Source organism: Colletotrichum aenigma, assembly GCF_013390185.1.
Source record: "Colletotrichum aenigma strain Cg56 chromosome Unknown KSG_Cg56_contig05, whole genome shotgun sequence".
NCBI lineage: Eukaryota > Fungi > Ascomycota > Sordariomycetes > Glomerellales > Glomerellaceae > Colletotrichum > Colletotrichum aenigma.
The window spans coordinates 2,793,773-2,804,808 of NW_023500911.1; the positions used below are offsets into that span (position 1 = coordinate 2,793,773).

General features: G+C 54.3%; 2 protein-coding genes across 2 annotated transcripts; one reads left to right on the top strand and one right to left on the bottom strand.

Moving 5' to 3' along the window:
- Positions 1-327: 327 nt before the first annotated feature.
- On the bottom strand, positions 328-2,147 carry AFG1 (the record flags this gene model as incomplete). The annotated part of the gene is made up of 4 exons (XM_037323673.1): positions 328-1,195; positions 1,254-1,701; positions 1,763-1,846; positions 1,898-2,147. The coding sequence occupies 4 exons, from the start codon at positions 2,145-2,147 to the stop codon at positions 328-330; spliced, it is 1,650 nt and encodes a 549-aa protein (XP_037177881.1).
- A 3,780-nt stretch (positions 2,148-5,927) lies between these two features.
- CGCA056_v008427 (uncharacterized protein) lies at positions 5,928-6,662 on the top strand (the record flags this gene model as incomplete). The annotated part of the gene is made up of 2 exons (XM_037323674.1): positions 5,928-6,073; positions 6,137-6,662. The coding sequence occupies 2 exons, from the start codon at positions 5,928-5,930 to the stop codon at positions 6,660-6,662; spliced, it is 672 nt and encodes a 223-aa protein (XP_037177880.1).
- Between the last annotated feature and the right edge of the window lie 4,374 nt (positions 6,663-11,036).

Consider the following 11,036-nt stretch of genomic DNA (forward strand, 5'->3'; position numbering starts at 1 on the left):
AAACACTAATGATGTTTCGGCATGCGAGCGGCTCAAGTGGCACTGCACCAGAATTGCCTAGAAGTTATTCATGTTATATACAACGACTTATCACACCCGGTCACAAGGCAACGCAAACTAAAATACATCTCATGTAATAGCATCTATATCGGAGTTCCTCAGTCGACCGGGGTATGCAAGTGTCCTCCAGATGCGGGCTCACGACTGAACCAATAACCATATGCCTAGAAAACGAAAAGAGTTTGATACATGATAAGAGGCAAATGTCAAAATGTCGCCAAGCCCGCGACCCAGCGGGCGTATGCTTTGCATCGTATGCACCCTTGCTCACATGCTGTCTTCCATTTGCCGACTCCGTACCTTTGCCCAGTCGTCGCGCTCCTTCTTACCACCCTGATCCTCCAGACCCATGCCTCGCTCAACCCATTCGCGACTGCCCATGTGGCTCAAACGAGAGAGCGCACGTGCAAACGCGAATGCCTCCTCGTCGCCCGAAAAGAGACCCGAGAGACCCTTGATTGAATCAATGTTCTGATCCAAATCCTCGAGCAGATGACTCATCGCGCCGTCGCCCTGTCCAGCTTCTTCCTTGCCCTGCTTGCCTAGCGACTCTTCCAATTCCGCGCGAGACACGAAGAGCTCCGTCAGAGGCTTCTCCGTCGTAAGAACAAGCTTGGCGTGCGACTCGTACACGGCATCGATAAAGGTGATGAAACGACGTGCCAGATCTCGCTGGCGGTAAGTCATGCCCGGGATTTCGGTCACGATGAATGCATCGTAGCAGCGCACCAGCTCAAGGTAGTCGGCGGCGGACGTAGGCTTGCCGATGAGCTCGTCAAAGGTGAACCAGGCGCAGCGGCCGCTCACGCGCGGCACGTGGATCTCGCGGCCCCAAACCTTCTGAACCTCAGGGTGAGGCTCGGGTGAATCGGGGTCGCCGAGGAAGCGGAACCATTTCTCGGCGTGGGAGCTTGCGTGTGCGTCCAGCGGCGTGTGGTAGACGCCAGAAGGGGGTCTTGGGATTTTGCGATAGTCTGTCGGAGAATCTAGGTTGATGACGTGGAGCCGGTTCTTGAGTAGCTTGATTGCCGGAACGAAAGACTCGCGCTGGATGCCGTTCTTGTATAGTTCGTCGGGGTGTCGGTTCGATGTGGTTACCAGTACAACGCCATGCGACATGAGTGATTCGAGCAATCTGTTGACGGTCAGTCGGCCACAGTTCCCACGCCTAGCTTGTGCCGCTCAAAACTCACCTCCTAAGAATCATAGCATCTGCTACATCTGTACACTGGAACTCGTCGAAGCAGAGGACATTGCCCTTCTCCGCGATGTCGGCGGCGACAAAAGGCACAGCGTCGACATCGTTACCGTGCAGCATCTTCATCTTATGAAGGCGCTTGTGGACGTCTTGCATGAAGTTGTGGAAGTGGATTCTCGTCTTGGACTTGACGGAGCTTGGCAGGGTGTCATAGAACAAGTCCATAAGCATCGTCTTGCCACTGCCGACATCGCCAAACAGATAGAGCCCGCGGGGCAGATTCGCCGGAATGGCGCCAATCGCGGCTTGCGCTTTGCCTCCGCCGAACCAGGATCCAAACACTGATTTCGCAGTTTTCAGGGAATCGAGAGTCGGGTGCACGACTGCTGGCGCTTGGTAGTTGACGAGCTCGTCGTGAAGGTGTTGAAGGCTCTGAATGATGCCTGTCGCCCAGCCGATCGCGTTAGCATGTGATCCTAGCCTTTGCGCCGCAAACCTTCTCACCTCTCTGGTGTTCGTCGTTTCGCAAGATGCCGTTGTCCACCCGGCGATCGTACTCCTGGATCGGACCAAAGTCATCTCTCGTCACTGTTGCCCCTTTAGCTCCTGCGCCTCTCCCCTCGGCTTCTATGAACCCACCGTTGTTCCCCTCTGTTGCCGCTGCTACCGCTGACGCTGCCCTTCTCTGTCCAGCATAGCTCGCGTATTGCGGCGCCGGAAAACATTGCGCGACCGTGCCTCTGGGTTTGTTGGCACTCGTCCTGCTCGCCAGACAGGCTGTACAAAGTGTGCGGCGGAGGGTGGGCTGTCTCTGGAGGCTTCGGGCGAGCGGCGGCGACAGGCATAGGCGACGGAGGGGGAGGGAGGAAGAAGCAGCGACGCCGCGCATGGTGGGCTGCGGGCAGATCAACAAAAACAGAACTCTATAAGAATCGATGCGCGCAGAGACATGTTATGCGGTCCGCGCTCTCGGTGCATTGGCTGAACGAGAAGATGCAAAAGGGACGATGTGGAAGCCACAGAAGCGCTTTCGTCGCCCAGCACATTAAAAAATGACGCTATGCCTGCCGGCGATACTTGTAGGTGCCGAATTAACGGGTTAGTGGAGCGGGCGCCACGGCTGACCTCGGGAAGACATCCATGGATCCTGTCCGGATTCTTCGTTCTTCGGTGTTCAGCGTGACAGTGTCCCGCCTGCTGTTGGCGGTCGCAGGGCACCTTGTCAGTGCCGTCGCGGGCCCCCCCACCTTGCCGAAGTATCTCCTTTCCTCCTCGTCTGATTGGACATCCTTTGGCTGCACCAAAGCATCGGATCTGGCTGGTGATGGCCTCAGCTTCTTCGGCAGTGGCGCTCAGACCAGATGGTTCAAACCAACTTCATCCCTTCAAACCATGGGATTATCGAGTCGGACGAAGACCTGTTTTGATACGGACGAACACCGGTTTCGTTGTTTCTGCACTGAATTTGCCTTCATTCTCTAGTGCATTGACAAGGTCCCCGGTGACCCCCGGGTTGAACGCTGGGGACGAATGTGTATGAGAACCAAAACATGAGCTGCGCTTCAAGTTAGAGCATCTCGCAAGGGGCCAAGGTATATAGCAATCGGACATATCAGGTTTTCATGATCATCTGCATTGAGCATCCACGCGACGGTAAATTTACAGCTTCTGGGGTTACACAAAGCCATCCCCACAGCTTTCAACCGATGATTGGCAAGTTGGCACCAGGCATGTTTGACATCACTGGGTGGGTTTCGAAAAACATAATCTGCACCGCGTGGCGATTCTCGTCCGCGGTTGGCGTCCATACCCTCAGAGCCTTGGATCCCGGTGTAAGCAGGAGTCAAACCAGGAGCCCCAGACAGAAATTGTATCTCGGGACATGAGCCGGCTCCTTTAATCCCGGATGAGATGGGATGGGGTTTTCTACGGAAGCGAACATTTTCAACCAAAGGACTTGAGGGGAGTCACAAGAACCTTTTGCTTCTCAACAGAAGAGCGCGAAAATCATTCACACACTAAGAGTGCGCCTCATCAGCAGGCACATCTTGGCAAGCTCGGATTGACCTGAATGCCGATGGAGCCGCTCGCAGAGCCCCGTCCAAGTGTTGTTGGAGATCATTCTGTGGGAATTCCAGACCGTGCTGTTGATTCTAGACTAGATTCGCCACAGGCTGGCCTGATGCGCAAGCACTAGACCAAAGATCTAGACCTCCAGAGATCGGTTGCCCAACTGCCCGACAGCCTCGCATCATGTTGTGCTTTCGCACTCATTCAAAATTGAGGCCTTCAACCCTAATGTCATATTAGAGAAGCTCATGGCTATTCAGCTAATATCCACAGGGGTTTCCAGGCAGAAGCAATCCCTCACCCAGCCTGTCCATGTGGAAAAGGGGGTTGGCTGAGGTTAGGTGCCCGTAGTCCGCGGAGGCGCACTCGTTTGTCTCAAACATTGAACGGTTTATTGCAGCCTCCGTAAGGTCTAGACATCCATGGGTCCAAAGAACCCTGGGACTCTCGTGACCCAGGTATGCATCCCCAAGAGCAAGCTTGCCCAACAGCGGACAGATCCATCCCTGTCAACGTTACCCCCCAACGGACGTCAGGCTTCACTACATTGCCCCTCAGCCTCAAGGTGAAAGGCAGGAGAGATCCATCGCATGTAACCGTCGGCTGATTTCTTGCTGTCTCTGCGTTAGCGGTGGTACACGACATTGTCGTGTCTTGCTTCCTGTCATCACACCAATGCACACACCGGAAGAGTGCTGGGTACGCCGTAGGCCTTAAGGTACTCCGAGGAGTCAAATTTGGCAAAGGGTGGCTTCGGGGAGAATCCTCAATATCGATGTAGCAACACTTGCATACTGGAGCCAGCAAAGCTTGTAACTAGCTGGTGGTGCCTAAGTCAAAGATCGTGGCATCGGTCTCCCGTCAACCTCCTGAAAATAGAAGCATGCAGCAACGAGCAGCGAATGTGAGCTTCTGGCCTACTGTCGGCGAAGGAGAAGACCTGAAGACTTATGTTGTTACCCACAATCCTGAGAAATACGGGGAGAAGCAATAGGGGGCAAGATTGCTGGCTGCTCAGTGCGGTCGTGGGGCTCAATCCTTCGCTCAGACGGCCAACGATGCTCAAACAGTCCTCTAGTATAAGTAATGATGCCATACTAATCCTCTTTCTCAAAGCTCACGATATTATCAAGCCAAGTAGCCGTGCCTTAAACGCGCTACAAGTCTTATCGAAATCGCTCGACATCAGCGCGAGGGGCAACTCTCACAATTTATCACGGCCGATGCCAGATGGTATGAAATACTGATCATCAGAGCTCGGTGCCATATTCATTACGCATTGAGATCTCGAGTTCGGGATCCGAGGCCGTGGCCGTGAAATTTGTGGAGTTTACACTAGAAATTGTCCGTGGCTCATGTTGTGCTCCAGGACAGGTCCCTGAAGATCAAGCCGTGCAATGTGACCTCAATTACCAGCGTACACGGTGTGATGCTGATAGCGATCATCTTCGGAGACGTGCAGAAGTATCCTTATGATTCTCTGTTGGCTTAGACTTCTAAGGCTACGCAGTTGCAGCATCCCGCTGCGACGCCCTGGGCGCCTTGACCTGACGACAGTCGGAGCTGTACAGAAGGTACTCAAGTCTTTGATAGGTGCTTGGCTTTGTTGTCGTGCCTCTACTTCGAGTCTAAAAGAGCATCGATCAAGGGGTCAGTATCGATATGGTGAAGGGAATCTTTGCACATCCGTTGTTCGTCGAACAGCGTGATTGTGAGATTCCAAGTCGAAGACGCTGCCCTATCTCGGGAGGTAATATAATAACCACAGACGAGAAGGGCCTCTGCAAGAGATCTCGAAACAAACGCGCACTGGAGCACAATTTCGGCAAGCCATTCACCGCCCCAAATTGAGTCGACTTTGCACCAATCGAACAACCTACTGCGCCCCTGAACCAGGCACAATGGTCACCGTACCAGGGATTAGCAAGGTTCAAAAACGATACCTTTCAACGAGACGTAATAGAGCACGGCAAAGGGAGGAAGACTCGTGGCTGAAAAAGACGTTTCTGCCCCTTGTTAGCAGCTGGCTCAGGCCCCAAGATCCTACAGCCCCTGAAGTGGGAAGATGCTTCTTTCCCAGTCCCAAGGTCACCTTTTTGATCGATAAACCGGAAGACTTGATCTGCCAGATATGCCGATACAGTCGTCTGGCTTTTCAGGAGCAGACTGAGATCGAAAGCGGAAGGAGGCATTCCGACAGCATCCCCTTGATCATGCCTTGCGGGCATTTGGCAGGAGCTCGATGTCTGTCAAAATGGCTCCGAGAGAACAACAGCTGCCCGTTTTGCCGTTGCGAGCTCACTTACGGCCAGTGTGGACATGGAGTACCTGCACGCCACGTCACAAGGGAGGAAATCTTCCTGATACCTACCACGATCCCAGACGGAGGCCACATACCAGACCGCTGCGCCGTATGCTACAAGGATGCGCTCAGGATAGCTGTTCAGACACGATTACAGGCTTGCGAGCGTCGATTCGTGCAGGCAAGAGCCCGTTTTCTCGCATCCAACAGTCCTTCTGACGCCAGTCTCTTGATACAAAGAAAGGCGGACTTGGAAAACATTACGCTTGACGAGTACCACATCAAGGTCACCAGCGCATGGCTGACGTGCTGGTAAAAAGTGACCGGACGAGGGTCCGCAAAGAAATCGAGTACCGAGCGCACAGCCGGTTGGCTGCGGACCAGCGGAGCAGCTCAAACCTAACAGACGGGCGTGGGATGTCCAAAGAAGAGACGACTGTTGGGTGAGACACATGGTGTAGAAAGTCTCGGATTGCGCGTAGGCATCATCAAGACGAGGATGGCAGCCGACAGGTCCTCTCTTTGGGGGTTGGTTTCTTTTTCTGTGCTTCCTCCACCCCCCTAGATCACATGTGTGCTGCTGAATGTTTTGCCAGGAATAGACGACCCACGACGCCGAAATTGGCATCGACGGAAGGCTTTGACGGTTACAGCGGAGGCAGGCTTCCATGGGCTGGCCACCTGGGAGCTGTGTGTTCTGACCATCAGCTGAGGTCGATGGGCGGTCGGGCGGAAGTGAAAAGTGATGGCTGGGCCTTCAGCAACGAGTTTCGAGACGATTCCCGAGTGCCTGAAGCAATACTCGGTAGCAGGCTGGGCAGGCCGGCAAGACCAGGCAATCGCAAAATTTGGAGCGGAAGGATCAGGTGCTCTGGCAGTCGGATGCCGCCTGGCTGCAGACGAAGCGTGATAGCAGGGCTAATGCATATATGGAGTGGCAGCGGAAGGCACCCGGGAGGCTGCGAGGCAGGCCAGGACGCCATGGGCGCACACAAGGCAGGCCAATGCAGTGCGGTTCTCCAAGTTGATTGAACCAGCCAGGGCGAGGTCGGAGGTGGCAGAGGCGAGAGCCGCCCTTTTTTTCTTTTTCCTTTTTTTTTTTTTTTTTTTTTTTTTGTTTCTCTTTCCCTTTCTTGAGACCGAGACAGGAGACGGGAAGAGAGGCAAAAGATGAAATAAGAATGAAATCTTCAAGCCGTCATTTGCTGCGTGGGTGCGTATGGCATGTATGGGCGGCGGCGACGCCTCAGCACCGTTTGCATTCTCGAAGCCCTTGTGCTGCTGAGAGCTGACCCGAAATAGTGGACCGGACGTCTTTTCGTTACGTAGCAAACGAGAAGGATTGTCGTCAAAGATGCGTGACATGTACACTAAGAGGTGGACGAATACCGGGATGGATACGTCGACGGACGTGGATGCGATGGTGGAGTGCACCGGAGTTCAGTGCATGTGGAAGGGAAGAAGAAAGCCCAGGTCCTGTCCTGGTGGTGAGTGCTACCTACCTAAGCAGAGGTGGAGAGGCACGCCAAGTGGACCTCCCTACTGGAAATAACTATGTGGGTCCCGGAGGTAAAGGTTAGTGTAAGGTAAGGTAGGCGCGGGCGGCCAAGGCTCGGATGTGCGTGCCTTAGTTACTAAGCACCTTGCTTACCTAGGTTACCACCTACCAACCTAGGTACCTAACGCTGCGTCTTGGCCCCTTCGGTCAGTAGGGAAGTGCTACCTCACGGGTGATTCCATGCTGTTAACGCCAAACGGGCCAGGAAACGGCGAGACAGCGTTAGTGCGCCCTTGTCTTGGGATGTCTTGAGCCCCCCCCAGTCTTCCCTGCCCGGCGATCGTGGGGTCCCAAAAACCCAGCATCACTCCAACCGGGGCCGGGGCAGCTAGAGCAAGCTAGAGCAAAGATGGCACCCCCGGCCCGTGGTCATGGTGTTTTGTGGCTGCCTCCAACGGCTGGTCTGGTCTAGTCTGGCCTGGATAGAGGTAGGTAATCAAGTAGCAATCCTTCTCCGACTAAATACCCAGCAGCTAACCTCACCAACCAGAACTATGCTCTGTCTTTCTCTCTCTCTTTTCCTCGATACTCATGTCCACCGAGTCTCGAGTCCGAGCCCCAGAGCCCCTGTACATCTCTCTCGCTCCCTCGTTCCGCCTCCATGCTCCATCCTTTGTCTCTCACCCGACTGGTTACTCATAGGTTCCCGTCTGAGCCTGGGTGCTCTATCCGGCCCGCATCTGTCGCTCATCACCGACACGCGCACACTGCAACCCCAACTCATCCCGCTCTGCCTCCCAAATGAGACATGCATGGAACGTCTAGCTAGTCCATACCGTAATCGACATGCTGTGCCAGTGTGCCTGCCGGACGCCCCTTGTCTAGTGAACTGCTTTGCAGCGTCTGTATATACTACGTGACTACTATGTAGGTGCCTTCCTGTGAGGATGTACGCACCTCATACTTCAAAAAGGCACCCAAGAGATAGGACGACGCAGACCCTGAAGGGTTCCCCCTGGGAGCTGCTCCTGGTCAGCAACCAAACCCTGCAGCCGCTTACCCAGCCGCCAACCACGATCCAAGCCGCCCAGAAGCCCGCAGAGACAGACAACGACGAACCGCCGTGCCTACCACGCTGCCTGACCTCTCTCCGACGTCCAACCCAACCCCCAACGGCCCTGCCGCTTCTTCTTGATCGGTCGAACCGTGAATCCACACCTGACTATTCTAATCGTCATGAGCGGCCATACCGTTGCATCATACCACCACCATCTGACAGGGGAGCCATTCCCTCCAATCCAATTGACCGGGGACGTAACGAATTCTTGATTATTCTGGACACTCTCCAACACGGAAAAGCCTCTAGTCTTCTGCTATATGGATATCTCTCAAGCCAGTCGCCACCGCCGCCTCCATTGACCCAGGGACAGAGTCCTGCGTCTCGTTGTGCATCGTCCGTCGTTGGGTTGACGACATCTTCATCTCTGCTGCAGCCTGTAAGCTTGTCGTGCGGGCTTTGCAAAACAATGATAGTCCGGGAGACTCTTCTTCCTGCTGCATGGGGCAATCCCCCTTACGCAAGCTCGCCCGTCGAGTTTGTCACCACGTCTCCACAGAGAACAGATCATCGACCTATTTGGATTTATGGAATCACCCAAGCCAACCGATGCCTCGCAGCAGAACGGGCACTAGAGTTCCCGTCAACGAACCGGAACGGCCAAACAAATCCAAACACCTGGGATTCAGGATCTACCACTGCCCAGGTCTCGGTTCCCCAGAGTAGACCCATGCTGTGCCGGGCCTCGTTGGCCTGCCTAAGTACATGTCTCGCCCCCAAGATGGCTGTTCATCTTCCCGAGTGCCCACAAACATCCCTCTTGCATTCTTGAGCTCTACTTCCACCTCATCCTCAAGCTACTGCGGATTCTCCGGCTTGAGCAGGAGTAGCGACGTGGTCAGGTCCTAGGAGCTTCTGGTCGTATTTTCGTCATCCCAAACTCAATGTTCAGAAGAAACAATTCATGTAATCACCGTTTCGTCGGTGATGCTGCTGTCCAAAACCTCTAAGGCCAAGGCGGGGCTGTGTCAAGAAAATCCTTCTCCTATTCCTACTCAAAGGAGTACCGATGTCCTGGATTGCGACCGAGATACTACCATTTACAACAGTTCAAGAGTAACGTTTCTTGCGGAATCTGATTCATAATCCGATTCTGGTGACGAAAACAGTCGGCCCCTTCAGACTTCATTCGCCCCTGGCATGCGATATTCAGCTAGCTTCTCATACCAGCTCCACCGAGAGGCGATTGCTTTTGGCCAGACGTGCAGCTTGTCTGCAAGCTTTTCGTGCCAGACCCGAGGCTCATACTCTTCTGGCCTCATCTACTTCTCCTTCCAAGCACTTCCGAGGCCTTACTTCGCCTCCAGATCCAGCCGCTCCTTTGTCACCTCCTTGATCTTGCATCCATCTACATTGCCTTGTCTCTTTCAGCTATTCACCTTCATGATGCTATTCGATAAAACCCATCGGCGAAGGCGAGACTATTCGGGCCTGAACCTTGATCTGACGACCAGATGTCCCGGTTTCCGGGCCTCCTCCATGGTCGGTGGTCTCCTTATACCGCCTAGCGGCACGGGCTGGCTCTAGTCTCGCAGTATGCTAGAAGATGACCCCAGCCCAGCTAACCCCAGCATCCTTGTCCACACTCCGTCGGACCAGCCTCGGCCATGTCAGGCAGGTAGTCCTCCACTCGCAGTGTAGTGTCAATCTCTTCAGGCTACTGATGATTTGCCGGCTTTGACGCTTTCTTTTGCGTGCAGAAAAATGCCTTACCTAAAGTCTTTTGGCCCTCTCAATGCCCGCTAGTTCATATTGCTGCTCCCATCCTCGAGCTTCGTCTCGGATGCAACAAACGTGAGCTAAGGCTTTCTACCCCACTACCTTCTGCATCTGGTAGATGCCCAATATCTTGAGACACCTGGTTGGCTTTCATTCGTGCCCATCTGGAAGGGACTCCCCCGTCCGTTTCCCCCCCCCCCCCCCCCCCCCCCTCAATCCCGAGCATAGCTCCTTTTACTTGTCAGAAACTGCTCCTGTCACATTTCTGTTGTTTCCATACTGAAGCAGTCAAGTGTCAATGGAGGCGGTCAGTACCTCACATCTTTAACTTCTGACAAACACCCAGGCCAACAACTGGTTGCTCTGATTTACGCGAGAAACAACTTACCAATCTTTTTGCTGCAGGAAAGAGAAAGGAACCGCATCCGGGACAATCAACGCCGCTCGCGAGCTCGCAAGAAAGAGTACGTCCAGGAACTCGAGCAGCGTCTTCGTGATTGCCAACTCAAGGGCATAGAGGCTTCAGCAGAGGTTCAGCAAGCTGCACGCCGAGTCGCAGAGGAGAACCAGAAACTTCGACAGCTTCTCGGTGAAGTCGGCCTGGGCGATCGTCAAGTCGACCAGTACTTGAGAACGGATGTCCTTGATCATGGGGACGGACGTGATTTCCAGGCTCACGCCGCAGCGGGCAGGAAGCAGGGGCACGCAGTGAACGCTCTCGATAGCATCATGACAGCAAGGCGACCAGACTCCCTCGATCTCTCGAGGCCCTTTCCTGCAATAGGACATCAAGCAAGATCCGACCCAGCCTCTGCTCATGACACGGCATCCAACTCCCCGAGCGAGAGTTATGGTGCGTTGTCAGAAGATGCGCAACAACCGCCGTACAGGGTGGATTCCGCAGCTTCAATGAGTGTGCCGTCTCAACCGGCCTATGTACAGACTAGAGGGCCCCGATTTCCAAGCGACGATCACGTCCCGCAAAGCCAGCAACCATGGCTTCCAGGAGACCCGACTCCACCTTCTGGTAGCGTAGCCATTAACATGCAAAGCTACGCGTCGAACCAGTCTC